General features: G+C 28.0%; 1 protein-coding gene across 1 annotated transcript in view; it reads left to right on the top strand.

Annotated features, from left to right (window-relative positions):
- LOC122269195 (uncharacterized) overlaps window positions 1-19,043 on the top strand; it is a 331,999-nt gene that overhangs the window by 220,961 nt on the left and 91,995 nt on the right. Inside the window, exon 2 of the mRNA XM_087152142.1 lies at window positions 8,675-8,895. Coding sequence (XP_087008268.1) covers window positions 8,675-8,895 — 221 coding nt within the window. The remainder of the gene's footprint in view (window positions 1-8,674; window positions 8,896-19,043) is intronic.

Raw genomic sequence — 19,043 nt, 5'->3', positions numbered from 1 at the left:
ATAAAACGAAGATAAATTACAGACATATGAAAAAAGGGGGGAAAAGAAAAATAACAATAAAAATAACAAACAATTGGGGGAAGAAAGAAAAAAAAAAGGATAAAAATTTTTTTTTAAAAATTCGGAAAATAAATGATATAGTCTTTTCATCATCCCACACGATTATATCTGCAAAAAAGAGTGCTTTCTAATATTGTATCAATATAGCCAAAGCAAAATATATCAATACAATAGTGTGAGGAGCACTCAAAAAATCTTTGCAAAAATTACAACAAATAAATTAGAGCACAATAAGTAAAAATAACACGTAAAAACAGAAAATAAAATATAAAAAAGGAGCAGAATAAAACATGAAGCATAATCTATAAAGCGAGTAGCAAATTCAAATGAGCTTACTAGTATGGAAAAATTTTCAAGAATGATTTAAAATATTTTCGTAACAAGATTGCCAGATTCCATAATATGAAAACAAAAGCGCAAATTGAGTGTGACTAGAGGAGTTTTGTTCTAAAGTGCGTTCTTACTGTATTACTGAAGTGCGTTTAATTTGCCAGTTACCAAGGATGGGCCCGAAAATGGATGTGCGAAAGGTAATATTATACCGGATAATTTAAAGAAGTTGACTATAAATAATTTTGGAAAATAAATATTTTTTAAGAAAAAAATACAAAATACAAAAGAGAAAGAAACATAAATTGTCTGTTTTGCACATATATGCACATGCTCTGCATATGCATATATATATATATATATATATATATATATATATATATATATATATATATATATATATATATATATATATATATATATATATATATATATATATATATATATATATATATATATATATATATATATATATATATATATATATATCAAATCCATTTCGGGCAAATGAAAAATTTGATTAGTATTTCGAATCCCTTAAAAATAAGCTAATTCAACAATGACAAAGTATAATTATTGGTTAAACATTCTCAGCTTATATTTTGTTTCTTTTTTATTATCAATCTTCTTATTCATATAATCTTCTTAAATATTAAATAAAATTTAACTTGAAAAACAAATTGTCCTTTTGTACTAAGTCTTCCTTTAAAAAATTACTTAAAAATCATTATTTTTTTTTCTTGTTAATCCAGCAGTCTATTTGCTGAAAAGATATTAAAGTTTTCGTGTGTGTGTTGTGTGTGTATGTGTAATGTGTGAATGTGGCCCACCCTATAAAACGGGTTTGTGGCAGTGTGGCGTGGACAATGTCGCTCTTTCTCCAGTGTAGTTTATAGCAAAATGAAACTTTTTATGAAGATTTTTTTAACAAACATCATTTAAGTACATATATCGAAGATTTCAGCTCATTGTTAATATATTTTATGGCGTCAATACTTTATATACGAACTTCTCCACCAAAAATTAAAATACCCATATAAAGCATTTAAATTTTCAATTCATTAGTCAAATTGCTTAAATTGGTTTTATTAGAACCGTGTTAGCTCAGGGGATAGAGCGTTCGCCTTTCAATAAGGTGGTTCATCTGGAGGGTCTGGGTTAGAATCCCAGAGATGGCTCGTCGATAAAAATTCCGCACCTGGCTAGCACCACCCACAGTGCTGACATAAAATAGCCTCAGTGGGCCGCCTTGCGGCCAGGTTGAAAGTAGGAGGTTTTCGTGATTTTCCTCTTCATGTAACTCAAATGCGGGTTATTTCCCTTAAAAAGTCCTCCACGAAGGCAAAAGTTTTTCGATGCGTGTTCCAGGAGCTCCCATGACTTCTGGATCGCGTTCAAAATTACAAAGCTACGGAGGTGAACATTAGTAGCCGTAAACCCATAATTGGTTGAACTGTTCAACGACGGTTATTAAAAAAATGGTTTTACTAGTTGGTTCGGCTGTTTAACGATGGTTATAAAATAAATTTAAATAAAAATGGGTTTTATAAACAAAAAGGTTTATGAAAGAAGCAATTTTAATAAAACTAGTATTCTTTGTGAATTGCTTTAAATATATATATATATATATATATATATATATATATATATATATATATATATATATATATATAGGGGAGTGTCGGGTACCCCCGCCCACTGTCAATTTCATATGTATAGAAAAAAATTTCAAGTCAATGGGTCATCGGACATTAATTGTTATATTAAAAAAAGACTTTTTTCAAAGTTTCAAATATTTATGCAACTGTAACATGGTAAAGAATAGTTTTGAAAAAATGTTGAATACACTAGTCATGAAATTAAGAAATATTGGTTGAATGTTTCGATTAAACTTCATTTTAATACTAAAAAAATAATTTTTTCTATACTTGCAGCATTAAAGTAGTCTTAAGTTTAATTTGCACAAAGAAAGAAGTTTATATGTGAAAAATTGTTCGAGTAATTACAAATTTACAAAAACAATTGGATTTCGGGTAGCCCCGTTCACATGAATGTCGGGTATCACCGCCCAATTTTATTTCGTCGATAAATGTACGGTTGCAAAGATTATTATTTTATTGCTTCAAATTTGAATGTTATACGCATTTTTAACAACAAATATATGTATGACATTAAGTATGACATTTGTTGCTATTGAATGATAGAATTCACTAAAAGTATATAAATATGTAATAAATAAAATTATTTTGCGATAAAAATGATAAATGAGGTTTATCTATTGTCAATGCATTGGTCATTTTCATTTACACCTGAAAAAAACAGTCAAAAAACGTAATTTTTGTAACTTGGCGGGGCTCCCCGGCACATTTTGAAAAGAGCTGAAAAACATATTTTTTTAAATTCTGTTTTTTTTTAAAGTTAAACTATTCTTTCTTGGTCTATTTTTTTTGCATTATTTAATTAGATGATAAAACAATAGAAACATGCAAAAATATTAATTATTACTCAATATTATATAGAAATATAAGCAATACTCCTTAAGTGGGCGGGGCTACCCGACTCTCCCCTATATATATATATATATATATATATATATATATATATATATATATATATATATATATATATATATATATATATATATATATATATATATATATATATATATATATAATGTTAATGCACTTTATGGTGTTTATTTTTTATGAACGACATTCTTCAATAAAATAAATGTCCATATAAAGCATTTAAACTCTCAATACATTGATCTTCTATTTTAAATTGGTTTTATAAACGGAATGGTTTATGGAAGGAAATTTTCAATATCATCAGCATTCTTTCAGGCAAATTCAAAAGAAAAGTTTGTCGAAATGCATAAATTTTTCTTTGTTTCAAACTCAAACATTGTTTTATTTCGTGAATAGAAAACACAGTTTTGGACCACGCTGAATTTTTCGCCCCATAAGTGCTGATATTATGCGCATATATAAAAACAAGAACAAAATATGGGAGCGGGGGAGAAAAAAAAGTAAATCAGAATGGACAGGAACATTTTTATTTACTTTTATCCCACATGATCCGCGTAAACTTTTACGATACTAGATTTTGCCATTTGAATTTTATCCGCTTTGACACATGAAACAACTTTTATATGTAAATAGACCCTCACTGCTGATACTGTTTTGCCTATGCGAAGAAATCCCTGAAATATATAGGCTTTCTATAGGCGGACAGAAGTTTGCAGTTCAATGAAAAGATACACATTTATATAATATATTCTAACTGTCCGTTGTAATGATAAAACCTTGAAACTAAAAGAAAAAATTTTTGTCATTAAATTTTGCAAGTAAATACGTATGCGTAAATTTAAATAACATTTGTAAAATTCTAATTTCCCATGTTATTTTTTCACATGAAAGCCAAGAGTGTTTTGGTGATATCAATTTAAATTTTGAAGGGAATTAACGTGTTTATTAAAATAAAATAATTAAAACTAATTTGTAAGTATATTATGATCCTTTCAGAATATACAGAAGACCATAATAATTTATTTCTAAATATGAATATAAGGATGTTTCGTCAATACATCACTCAACCCTATGACTTAGAATTTTCATATATTTATAATTATTTTGAAATAAATTAAGCTAAACTAAGTGAAAAATCTTTCATTTTACCTTTGAATAGTTTATACGTATACAGGACGCAGGTGTAGTGTTCTGCGTTAAAGATTAAATCTTACATGCACTGGTCACTTACAAACAATAACTATTCAAATTTTAAACTTTTTTAAGTGTAAGAAAAATAGTAATTCATCATTGAAATTTCTTTTATTTATAAAATCAATTATAGATGAATTTGTGAATATGAATGAAAAAACATTTTTTCAAACTACTATTTGATTTTTATATTTTAATGCAAATGTAATTCCAACAATTTACGGTTCTTTTATAATTAAAAAAATGCCAACATTTATTTTTTTACTTGTAATTAGAACGTCAGAAAAAATATAAAAAGGAAATTAATGTCTCATCTGTACAAACAGCTTAACATATATCTTATAAGTCTAACAAATATCTTATAATATATATCTTATAACGACTTAACATATATCTTTTAAGTCCAACAAATATCTTATAATATATATCTTACAACGGCTTAACATATATCTTTTAAGTCTAACAAATATCTTATAATATGTATCTTATAAAGACTTAACATATATTTTATAAGTCTAACAAATATCTTATAATATATATCTTGTAACGGCTTAACATATATCTTATAAGTCTAACAAATATCGTATAATATATATCTTATAAGGGCTTAACATATATCTTTTAAGTCTAACAAATATCTTATAATATGTATCTTATAAAGGCTTAACATATATTTTATAAGTCTAACAAATATCTTATAATATATATCTTGTAATGGCTTAACATATATCTTATAAGTCTAACAAATATCTTATAATATATATCTTACAACGGCTTAACATATATCTTTTAAGTCTAACAAATATCTTATAATATGTATCTTATAAAGGCTTAACATATATTTTATAAGTCTAACAAATATCTTATAATATATATCTTGTAACGGCTTAACATATATCTTATAAGTCTAACAAATATCGTATGATATATATCTTATATGGGCTTAACATATATCTTATAAGTCTAACAAATATCTTATAATATATATCTTGTAACGGCTTAGCATATATCTTATAAGTCTAACAAATATCGTATAATATGTATCTTATAAGGGCTTAACATATATCTTATAAGTCTAACAAATATCTTATATATCTTATAACGGCTTAACATATATCTTATAAGTCTAACAAATATCTTATAATATATATCTTGCAACGGCTTAACATATATCTTATAAGTCTAACAAGTATCTTATAACATATATCTTATAACGGCTTAACATATATCTTATTATTCTAACAAATATCTTATAATATATATCTTATGACGGCTTAACGTATATCTAATGAGTATACATGTAAAGAGTAGCAAATTAATATTTAAAAATGGATAAAATATAGTTAGCAAAACTATGAGTAGAAGTTGAAATTTTAATTAAAACTAAAGAGTTTTTGTTTGAAAAACTTATCTACCTTTACGATAGGTAAAAAATATAGAGATTAACGTAAACAATGCACTTCTCAGTGAGTATAAAAGAATATTTTGTAATTGCAGCCCTTAATATATATTTTCAGAATTGTTTTCAACAAAATATACACTTAAGGGGTCGCATATTAATACTTTGAGTTAGGGAAAAGAACTAAAACTCTTCAGTAATCTAACGATTCACGACAGCGGCAGGAGGAATTGTAAATATCGTAACTGTATGAGAAAGTATAGAAGCGCTTCAAATATTCGCATTTCAACTCTTTTCTTAATTCTCCAGCAATCAAACAGGTTTTGATTTCTTTCATTCTGCTTTCTTTGAATGGATTTTTTCATCCACTTTATCCATAGGGCAGTTCTTTTTTTATTCATTTAAATACTAATTTGCAAACCTTAATACAGATATGTTTTTACATTATTTTCGATAGGAAATTTTAAAACATATATTAGGGGTGGTCATTATAAAACACTGTATATTTCTCTGTATATTACGTAAACATTTATACATTGTCTCATAAAATAGGTCATATAAAAGTATAGTACTAAAATTGTTATAGTGTTCAAAATTGAACTTCGAAACAGTTCGAAAATTAATATTTTTGTAAGTTTTCCGAAATTAAAAGAAGAAAAAAACTTTAAACAGCCAATGTTTTAAAAAAAATGCATTTTACAAAAAAAAATTTTTAAAGCGTACAAATGTATAATATTAAAGGGATTATTAATAAACTGATTAATTTTTTTGCTTTTAATTTTTCACACTTCACACTGTGTCATAAATTTACTCATATAAAAGTATTAGCTTAGATTTATTTTTATTCTATTGTTTTAGTATACAACAAAAGAGCAGCTGCTTAACTGTGAGCCATTACTTTAACGGTAATGCTCTATAAGACTACTTTAGTGAGAAATTCCAGTGCTATTCTGAAAAGCTATTACTTGCAACCCATTTAAAATTATGCAAATTGCACGAAACTCTGATGTTGAATTTCATCTCCCTTTGAGTTCCAAAACGATGAAAAATTGGAGCAGAACACGACATTCTTAAAATTGGGATGAAAAAAAATAAACACAAGCTACCATAATTTTAATATTTTGTCACGTGACTCTTTATTAATAGCTTTCGATCTCTATTAAAATTGTTTTAATGCGCTTCAAATAAATCCTTAAAGGATAATTATTTATGCAAAAACTTTCCTACCCTTCTCTAGCTTCTATTAAAAAAATGTTTACTACAGCAAGACGGGGTATTTTGTTTTAATTTTTTCCACTAAAAATTTTAAATGAAAAAGCTTAATGCCTTCATTAAAAACATTTAAGAGAAGTAGTTTTCCTTAATTATCTCGAGTGTATAAAAAGAAAACTTTTCATTAGTTTTCTCAGTTTTCTCCGTTTTTATGCATCTAAGCGTCTGTTAATAAAACTAAAATTTCTTCGCTTAAAATCAGCTTACTACGAATTCTTAAAGAATATTAAATTGCGCTTTAATAGAATAATTTGACAAACCAGTTTTTGCCACTGAGGCAACCAATTTTTCTAATTATAAAATTTCTCGAAACTACTGGAAAATACATTTTAACAGAAAAAATAATTAATTTGATGATATATACAGCATGAATCGTTTACTGAAAGTTTAAATATAGGGGATTTAACTTAAGAACAAGTTTTAAGAACAAAAATAATATTTTAAGTCATTCCTCAGATACTTGCAACTCAAGAAAAATATGTGATTAAGCTCAACCACGAGATTTAAATTGGATTTGATAAGATACCTATAAGTGACGTCGCGCATGCGTGTAGAACCTGATTGGCTTTCGTACAGACCAAAGTCACGATTTATTCACAATGACGTCGATCGTAGATTTGAAATCTATGATGAATCATAGATGAATACATATGATGAATCATGAGCATTTTGATGCATGCGTATAAAGTTACTGTAACCTAATATAGTAATAAGTTGAACCAGGATTATATCGATTTTCAATGAAGATCTACGATAATATCGATACATTTATATTCTTCTTAATTATGAATATATAACTCCATGGTTCAACTTGATGAAATATAAACACTTTTTATTAAGATTGAAATAAATTTCAACTTCATTAAAATTCAATATACTGATTTTAGTTTATAATACCTTCGCTTTTTATTACATAGCTTATTGTTTTTAATTTAATAAATACAAGTTTCTAACATTAATTAATCGATGGCATAAATAATAATCTGGCAAATCTTTGCTTCTGAAACCGAAAAATTATCTTTTCTCCAGTAATTTTGCTTTATAGTAGATATTTTTATCTATACTTTTTAGTAGATATTTTTATCAATTAAAAATTTTACCAATATTAATAAAGCATCTGCGGCATAAATAATAGTAAGGAGCTTTTTTATCATACTTCTAAGCGATTAAGTAAGTACCTTTATTCCATAAATTTTGCTTTTTCGGATTTAACTTGTTTCTTTTATTTAAATATCCATCTATTACTTAAATTATTGAAACACCATTGGTATCAATAATATCAAGGAAATTTCTCTTAAATGAATTAATATCACTTTCCCATTTGTTTAGCATTTGAATACATAACTATTTTGTTAAATTCATCTAACGTTTCTTTTAAATTAATTATTATTATTGAACACGCTTTAAAATAATTTATATAAACGAAATATACACGTGGTTTTAAAAAACTTTTGAAAAAATAATTTGGTGACGTACTTCCTCCCAATTCTAAGTCGTTAACGTTGTTGATTGAATTTATTTGACTTAGAAGATAAAAAAAATAATTAAGTAAAGTACGTGCAATGCACTCTTTTTTTATCAAATAAAGCTATAAGGTAGTTAATATCACTGAAATTATCTCTAAAATGGTATTTGAAAAATAGAATTATCAATTTAAAACAATGGCTAACGTTAAACCTATCACAAAATTTTATTTCATTTTTTGTTCATCCCGCTCAAACCATTCGTAACAGAATGATCTAATTTCGACAGAGACCTTTTCCGTACTTCGAACTATCAGTATGCCAAATTTTATTAATCTCAGTCAGATTGGTTAAAAGTTTGTAAGAGAAAGACATATAGACATCCATTTTTATGTATAGAGATTACAAACTAACCCATGTTTTTCTTTCAGGAAAACTTGTATTCCGCAATCCTCTTCATGAGCCCAGAGTATATGAAGGAGCACCCCCTGGAATAAAAGTGACCACTGTCCAAGCATATGATCCTGGTCGAAAAACTGTAACTTACAACTTGTTAGATGTCCGAGAACATACTTACTTTAGCATGGACTCTGCATCGGGAAATATCTCAACGTCTAAGACAATCGATAAAAAAGTCGGTGATATTTATGAAGTAAGTTACACTTCATATATAATCTAGCTTGTACCATAAATGCATTTTGAGGAATTGCATCGATTCTATACCATTTATAAGTTAAAAAAAATAAATTAGTTCGCTTTTTTATGTCCTATGATGTTTTGATCACTTTTGCATAGAGTTACTAATTTAAAGAATATTACAAAAAGCAAATTACTAGTTTCCCAAATTTGGGTTTCAAAAAAGAAATGATAGAGGAGTTTGTATTTCAATGTAAAAATGATTTGGTGTCCTGCAACTAACAATTCAAAAACATTTTGAGCATCATAAAAAAAATTTAAAAATAAAATTATTTGTTTTAATAAATATTATATTATAATAAAAAATAATAATGGAAAAGAAATTTTAAAATTGGAAATTAAAAAATTAAATTGAAAACTTAAATAATTAAAATTATGTTTAAAAAAGTTAAACATGTGTAATAATAATTAATACACTCTATAGTAAATATACATTATTTCTTAATTTAAAGATACTTTTTAATCTACGACATAAGGGAAATGTAAAAAACACGAAACATCAACGGGTGGAAATTTTGCATACAAATTGTTAATAAACCGGAAAATTTGATAATGCCTGACAGCGCTAAAGTTTAATGGAACCTATTAATTTTAAATAGGAATTTTATCTAACAAGGTTACATATTTTCTACATACTTAAAATTAACATTTATTTAGAATTACCGTTTTACTGTTTTTGAATACTAATTCAGAAACAAAATTTAAATTATTCATAAAACAATACATTTTCCAGCAATTAAACAAATATGACCTCAACTTACTTGATTTTCATTTAAAAAAGAAGGTAATAGAAGAAAAAATACATTTAACAACGTGGATTTGACAAATAAATTATCTTCATTAGAAGCAATTTCTGAGTTAAATTTTAATGAATCAAGGTGAATCCAACAAAAAGAAAAGGGGGAACACATTTTATTTGGCATACTTGATTCGTTTCGTAAAATACGAAAAATTATTCTTAATTAACGAACTAAAATTTCTCTTATAATAATAGCTTAGGGGTAATTTTCAAGCTTCATCTTGAATTTAAAAAAAATAAATAAATATTTGATGTACGGATGAATTGTGTTAATGTACTCTAACAAAAAAATTTATTTAATTCAATTCTTTGATAAAATCTAAACTATTCTTATTTACTTTAAGTAAGCCGATTTTGTTATCGGTATTTACATGTTGAAAGTTCTCAAGCAAAATTATTTTTGTTCATTCAGAAAATAGAATTTTATTTATTTTTTCTAATTTTATCTTAATAACGAACATATACTAATTTGGGCGCTTAATTTAATTTGTTGAGAATTCGTAGTTTAATATCCCTCACAAAAAATAATTAATTATCATTCACGCGTAATTTATTTTAAAAAACTTAAAATTTAGTTTTTTTAAAAAAGAGAAGATATTATTGCCTTTTTTTGACTGATTTGTCAATTTGTTTTACTTAGCACTATTTCTCTTATTTTGGTATCGAAAAAATGTTTTTGTGTGCTATTTGAAAAAAAGACTACTAATAATAAATATTCAGAAATTTCAACGCCAAATAATTATTGTTGATTTGTTAAAACAATATCGTAAAATTATAATTATATTGTTAATAAAATAATATTTTGTTATAAATAAAAAAATGCAATTTTAATTAAATCATTCTTTTACTAAATCAAAGTACGTTTGGCACTTAATCAATTATACGATAGTACACTTAATTATATTTTAAGTTCATTAATTTATGTTATGTTTTTAAATAATAAGAATTGTTTTATAGTGATAATGATAAACAATTATGAAAAATAACGTATACCACTCTTTAGAAAACATGCTCTTCATTGTTTATTTTTTTACTTTTATTTACATTTTTTAACTTACATTTTCCTTGCATTTACATTAAATTATTTATTTATTATAATTAATTTATAATTAATTTACATTAAATCATTAATATTTTTAATACCATGTAACATTTTTAATTAAAATTTTTAATACCATATGACATTATTTTATTAACATTTTAAACAAAATAATTTTAATTAATTTCATTATGGTCATCTTGTTGCTTGCAATGGTTCATAACTTATTGTGATTAAAAAAATCTATATTTATAGGTTTGTTTTGATATATCTTTAATAACTTGAGTTCTAATGAATACGCAAAAAGAGATTTTTCTTATCAGAAAAAAAGCTCGCTATAGTTATTCTTTACAATGGTGATAACATGGTTATGAAGCTCAACTCTATCATTGAAAGAACAACATTAAAACATTGCTAAACATTGAAAAAACAGCTCTTGATTTAAATTCAAAGAAGTGAGCAGAAAATATTTCTTCTCAGAAAAAAATTCACGTCTCAATCTTTTATTAGAATGGTAGTAGAGTGGTTTCTAAGTTCAAACACTACAACTATAAATGTACAGACAAAACAAATCCTGATCTAAGTATAAAAAAGTGAGATGAAAAAGCTATTTCTTATAAGAAAAAAAAGTTATTCTCTACAATGGTGATAGCATGGTTACTAAGTTCACTTACTACAATGGTAAACATCGATGAAAAAACAAGCCCTGATCCAAGTTTTAAGAAGTGAGTAGAAAAAGCTATTTCTTCTAAGAAAAAATTATGTCACATTCATTTGCTAGAATAGTCACATGGTTGTTAAGTTTCAACAAAACAATGGTAAACATTGTTGAAAAAACAAATTCGAATCTGAGTTCAACGAAGTGACCAAAAAAAGCTATTTCTCTTCAGAAAAAAATATGCCACAGATATTGACTAGAATGGTAATAGCATGGTTACTAATTTAAAACACTACAATGGTAAACATTGATGAAAAAATAGGCATTATCTAAATTCAAAGAAATGAGCAGAAAAATCTTATTTTTTATCAGGAAAAAAACGCAACACTGTTACTCTCTACAGTGGTGATAGTATAGTTGATAAGTTCAAACACTACAACGATAAATATTGGTGAAAAAACGGGTCCCAATCAAAGTTCAAAGAGATGAGAGAAGAAGCTATTTTTCCTACGAAAAAAAGCATGCCTCAGTTATTCACTGGAATGGTAAAACAGTTGTAACATGATTAAAATACTATGTAAACAATGGTAAAATACTACTGCAAACAATGGTAAAAAACAGATCTTGGTCTAGGACGTGGTTTAGTGGAAGAGTGTAAACTACTTGGGATTAAATGGTAAAAAAATTAATTAAAATGTCGCTTAAGACTACTTTTAATGATAAATACAATAATGATGCAAACATCGAAAAGAAAATTTGATAGGTCAATAAACTGATCGTGCAACAGTGAACTAATGATTTCTCACGTTTTAAAATTGACAATGCGAAGCATCATTTATTCACTTAAACATAATTAGCTTATACTCCTATCTTCTTTTCTTTCATTCATAACTTAACAACCAATGTAAATTTCCATATTCGATAAATCACTCTAGTTTGAATGTTAAATGCAAGCTCCATTAATTAAAAACAGATGTTCTTGATTGCTTGAACCATTTGAGAGGGTTTAATACTCCACAGATGAAATGCTATTTACTGATTATTAGACCTTAAAATGTTACCACCTCACTTTCAAACAATCAATAACGTAGTTCTACAAAGTCAGCAGCAGAATTCTCTTTCAGAACATTTACCTAGTTTAACTGTAACTGTGACTTTTCTAGTGAAACATTAAACTTAACACCCACTCGGACATGACACAGTACCAGGAAGTCATCCGTTTTCCACCATTGAACACAAGTGTCAGTTCTGTCTACTGCCGCTTCCTTCATACCTTCCGATTGTCAGATTCATTGTCTGCATTTAAGGGTGAACAAGATGGCGGACAAGGCACGCAGTCACGTGTCAAGTGCACATGGCGCGTTTTGTGTAAGTGTGGCGGCCAGAAAAGCCCATTATCTCCAACTTCGATGCAGTTAGAAGGCGAGGGTTTTGTTTAATGATGTGGCAGCTTTAATAAATCTACGCAGAAATAAACGGGTTTGAAGTGAAGAGGTATTGCTTAACTTTTGCTGGGACTCGCGTTACTGCTTGGTGGTGAAGTTCAATTATACAATATGGCTCTATAATTTACATTTATTTCTAAAATAAATAAAGCCTGTACTTGTGCTAATATGAAAGTCAAATGTAAGAGAATTCTTTATAACACAGATTGGTTACTAAATTAAATATCATTACATAAAATACACATGCTTCAAAAAGAACATCCTCCAAAATACACATCTTCCGAAAAAGAGCTTCTATAAAATTTTGTAAACCTATCTTTTTTAACTTTGAAAAAAAGTTATCAAAAAGCCTCATAATGTGAAAATACGTATGCTTCTAAGAAATAAAAGAAAAGAAGTTTTCATTCATATTTAAAAAAAACTGATCTATCCCAAATTTTTGAAAATGCATCGAAAAGCATCATAATGGGAAAACAATTAAACTTCTTATTTCCAATTATATTTATGTTTCTAAAACAGCATGGAAAGTTGACATAAAATTTGTTCCTTACATAAATTATTACAGCGAATATTAAGCATCATTACGCAATTGGTTTTAATAATGTAGTGTTGAAACCCTGAAAAAGAAGAGAAGACATTTTATCCAAAACAAAAATAATTATTTTCTTAGACCAAAAACTTTTTCCGTAATAACGTGATTTATAGGAATAATTTTATAGCAGTTTTGTAATTAAAATGGCCAATTTTATATATAGTAATTATAGAAGGGAGTCGTTTAAGCAAAAGATATACAATTAGAAAATGTGTGTCATGAATATGTTGCAGAGTTTTGTACGGTCCTCATCTAAATACCACAGAGAATGATGTATCTTAATACTGTATTGCTAAAATAAAAATGAATTAAAGTTCTTTATTACAGACATTAAACTTTGACATATAAACTCATGTTTGTGAAAATTGCAACACCATGAAGGACTTATGCGAGTGAGCTGAAATTTTCTGGAAATGCAAAGTAGAGCATGATATGCAAATGATTAGAATTTCAGACACGTAGCGCATGCGTATGCTGAGCAGCGCCCTCTGAACGGCGGATGGATCCGAATAAATAGACGGCTGTAGCCAAGCGAGTATGGTTATCGGTGGTTATCTGCTAGTGGTAAACGTTAGCTTACTCATTACTTCTGCCTATTCGACGAAAGAGAGCGAGATTTCAACAACTTACGGAGTTTAAACGGGGGAGAATCATCGGCCTTCGTGAAGCTGGATTATCTTATCGTGCAGTAGCCGCTCGTGTGCAGCGTAACAGCAGCACAGTGATGCGTGTTTGAAATCAGTGGATGGACGAGTGTCGGACAACTTGGAAATCCAGGAGTGGACCCTGAAATGTCACGTCAGCTCGTGATGATAGACACCTGTTCGGCGTTGCGCTAACGGACCGTACGGCTCCCTCTAGACAACTGGCAGCACGGTGGTCAATAGCTACAGGTGTTTCATTGTGTGCTTTATCAATTCGTAGACGTCTGCTGCAGCGTGGACTGCGCACAAGGACTCATTTATATAGGATCCCCCTCACGCAAAACCGTCGCCGCCTGCGGCTGCAATGGGCCAATCAGCATGGGAACTGGCTTGCTGATTGGCAGCATGTCGTGTTTTCTGACCAATATCGCTTCAATTTGTGGTACCATGATGGCTGCATTCGTGTCAGACGCTATGCCGATGAACGCCATCTTCTGGAGTGCGTTATCGAACGCCACAGTGGACGAACACCCGGGGTTAGGGTCTGCAGTGACATAGCATATCATGGACGATCTCAATTGCTACGAATTGTAGGTAATCTGAACAGCAACCGGCACATCAGTGAAGTTCTACAGCCCCAAGCTGTTCCCTTCCTTCAAGCCTTGTCAGGTCCTGTATTTCAACAGTACAATGCCCGCCCTCATATTGCTAGGACTGTTCAATCCTTCTTTGCATCGCGACCGGTACAACTTCTTCTTTGGCCGGCGTATTCTCCGGATATGTCGCCGATTGAACATGTGTGGGATTTCGTTGGTCGGCGTCTCGCTCGTAATCCTCGTCCTGTTGCTCCTACAGACGAACTTTGGGTACGCATACAAACAGTATTGAATTCTCTTCCTCAGACAGACAATCAAAGTTTGCTTGACTCCATGCCATGTCGTGTAGCAGCACTTATTGCGGACCGTGGTGGTTACACAAAATACTGATTTCGATCTCTTATTATTGTTTGTTTGCTTTGAAAGTTTAATCATTTATTTGTACCACTACCACTCAACTGTGTATTAAATTTAATTCAATTATGACGATTCCTTCATGGTGTTGCAATTTTCACAAACAGGAGTTTACTTTAAAAAATTCTTGATCAAATTAAGCTACCATATTAAAATTTTTATTCTAAAATAATTTTAAAATAACCGGCAATAGTTTGTCCATCCGATTAACCGTAAAGTTTAGGATAAATAATATTTTTCTCCTTTATGGTTTGGAAACCGTTTACAACTAGTATGATTACAAAATCATGAATACAAAATTAATGGTTATTTAACCATTTACAGCTACCATGGTTTCAAAACTGCAAAAAAAAGAAATTTAACTGGACAATATGAGCTGGCTTCTCATTAGATATTTGTCATTGGAGAGCGCAGGACACTGGAGATTCTTCATGTGTGTTAAAGAAAATAGGGGTGTGAATGTTGGGACTCTGATCCCCATTCTGCCGGTCATGAGATTGACAGATTAACTCTCTCGGCTATAATATGTACGCCGTTGCAAAGAACTAAGTTGCCTCATTAGGTGGGCTTAGTTAGTGCAATGAAATTCTTGTTATTTAACCGTTTTAGGTGAAAATAGTTAATAAACGATTTTTCACACTATTAATAATTCCATCTTATTTATCGTTATATAACTGTTTTGTTTAAATATGGTAAAATAACAATTAATAAGATTATTACTTAGCCATTTTTTCCGAGATATTTCTAACAGTGTATGAAATACCGACACTTCAGGGGCATCATTCGTAAAATCCATTTTTCCATAAAATCGATATTGACCCTAAAATGTTATAACGCAATTTTTAAAAAATTATTTATTCAACTAAAGTGTTTCAGTGATTTTAATATAATAATTACTGTTAAAATTACTGTATATCAGTTTCTTTTTGTGTGTGTTTCGCAACACGTTCCGGTAAAAATAAATTTTAAGGTAAAAAGTACTGACACCTATAGTGCGGATAATTTATACCAAAATTTGATACTGAATTTTTTTACAGTGTAGGTTTGCTCATGTCTAGGTATGTTCATGTGTAGGTTTGTTCATGTGTAAGTTTGTTTGTAGGTATTATTCCATAGTTATACATTCAATCTCAAAAATCACATAATTACGTTTATTACTATTTATTGCATGCTTGATAAATTATTTTTCCTTTTTACATTTTTAATTATTTACTATTAAATTTCCTTTATTCTCAATCGTTATTTTATTACTTTTCATGCGCATTAATTAAAAGTAAAGAATTACTTACGCCTAAAAAATATTTGCAGCAATTTTTAATTTATATTTTTCTACGTGTTAATTAAGTATATTTTGTTATTATCTTCATTTAAAATTGAATAATGCGAGAATAATTACTTTTTTTAAAACTCACACGCTTATGTTTTTGGGTTTCAAATTAATGTAAAAAAAAAACTTTATTTTTCATTGCTTAAAATTTTTACAATTTAATTTTTAAAAAAAGTTTAGAGATTAGAAATATTTTTTTTTCTAAAATCAAAATGGTCTCAGAAATAGTCTTGTTTGATTATTTCGCCATCAAAATCAATTAGAAAGTTTTTATTTGCGAATTCTCAGTAAATGTTTAATGTAACATAATTGTAAAACTACTAGTAATTACCGATATTTTTTTTTATTATGCTGGCATTTTTTAATCAAAAAACCCGATAGAAAATAAATTAAAATACATAAAAATAATTACGTTTGATACTTTCCACCACGATGAATTAAAATTCTTTCAAACTCACATATAATTAAATAAAACTAATTAAAATCCGTTTTGGTGATTTATTTTTTTAATGTTTGCTTTGTTGTATTTTTTACAAAAACTTAGACAAAAAGCTTTTTTTTATAAAAACAAAGTTAATTAGCTTTTTTTTACCTTAAAATTTTATTCCAAAATGCAAGTATATATTTTGTAACGCAACTGTTTTTGACTTTACTTAATAAGTAGCGTGAATATGTAAAATTCAGATGGTTCTGCGGTTCAAATGGCTTTAGTTTTAATTAATATCAACGCTTCTTTTTTGGTATTCACAAATAATTCATTTGGAAAATAAAAATATTTTTAAGAACCCCTTTAATTAACTTTTTTTTATGTTCAATTGCACAAACTTCGTTTATCTCTTTTGAAGTTTTTCCCCCGTATTTAAAGAAAACATCAACTTTCTTCAATTTCCTTTTACTACACGTGTTTCTGATATTATATTGATCAAATATTTATCAAAATAACGCGAACAAGAACTGAATTACAAGACTGTAATGAATTTGAAATTAAGTTTTAGTAATTCAGTATATTTATCACTGTGTTTGGTACAGTTACGAAAGCCTTAAAAAATAAAGTAAATTGTAAAAATTTTCTTGTGTAGGATAAAGCATTTACATGGGGTATACATAATAAAGTTTATTAATTATTTTATTACTTTCAGATTAATTAGCTTTTTAAAATAAAATTATAATATATATTTAAAGAAAACAAATATTTCTTTTTAACCCAGACATTTTTTTTTGTTTTGTTAATATTTTGTTTTTAAATTTTAGATTAATCAGTTTTTTTAAAGTAAAGTTGGATAACAAAAAAATTTATTTAAAGAAGAAAATGTATCTTTTTTGCTCAATAAATTAATAACGCAAGAAAATGAAGTACTCAAAATTAAAAAGTCTGGTTAATTAGACATGTTAACACATAAAGAAAACTGTTAAAATTTAATTTCCTTCAATTTCATTATTTTGATAATAAAATGAACTGTCAAACCCTGATTGAATGATTGACAATGCCAAACATTTAGTGGGATACCTTTAAAAGTGCGTAAGGTCAAGCTTAAATTTAATCTATTGCAAGAACAAAACGTTTCCTTTTTCCCTTGAATACCTAGTGTTGCTTTAAACTATTCAGAAAAAGCAGTGAAAACTATTTAAACAAAACTGTAAATTTTTACAATAGATAAAAATCTAATGATGATGTCACAGTTTTCCATTGCTCTCGGTGCATTTTTATTGGCCGGAAAATCACATGGTAGGATCCACTTTTCCCACATAAATTTTAAAGTTGGTTTGGTTGTCAGCAGCAGAAACTTGATATAAGTCGTAAAGGTATTGTTTTCCTATAAATATTTTTGCATTCCGTTCCTTTTGCATTGCCTGTACTGTTATAATCACGCTTTTTTGCTTATCCTTTCCTTGTTTCCTACTCGTCAACGGATTTATGAGTGTGATCTGACGCCGTCAGACCTTTGGAGATAAGTAACAGAAGCAACAACGTTTTTTATTTTATTTGTTTTCTAAATTAAGAGTTTAAGAGGATTGTTTTACATTATTATTATTGTTAGAATAACGTAATTCTACGTTACATTTTAAGATAAAGTTCATTAAATCCGTGTCTAATCTTATTAACCGTTTTACAGTTATTATACTTCGGTGCAAATTACATTAATATACTATCATGAATTATGGTTAAAAAGACTCTCGTTACATGATTTATATCGTAACTTTCAGATTCATGCACAAAGGAATAAATGCAAACATTATATTTAAATTATACACCCGTTCGTTAGGTAAGCAAAAATATTACATTACAGTTTTGAATTCATCAAATTTGTTATAACAATATACTTTTAATTCTAAATGTTATTTCAAAAAATGATTGCTTAGAACAATGATTTATGCTTACTAATAAATCGTAATAGTATCATAACAGAGGGAAATATTTAGACATTGGAAGTGGCGGGACAGGTGTTCTTTTTTAGTATATATATTTTTAGTTGAATAATTTCAACTATTCCATGCCAAGAAACAGCAATTATTGTCGAACAATCATCGAGGTTGGTGAGCGTCAGCGAACAGGACACTTAGGTCCCTAGTTACTGAATAAGAACCTAAG

The sequence above is a fragment of the Parasteatoda tepidariorum genome, chromosome 9, assembly GCF_982258835.1.
Source record: "Parasteatoda tepidariorum strain Cologne lab strain chromosome 9, Ptep-v5.0, whole genome shotgun sequence".
Lineage (NCBI taxonomy): Eukaryota > Metazoa > Arthropoda > Arachnida > Araneae > Theridiidae > Parasteatoda > Parasteatoda tepidariorum.
Note: the sequence above shows the minus strand (reverse complement) of the source record. Positions and strands in the feature narration are given on the sequence as shown.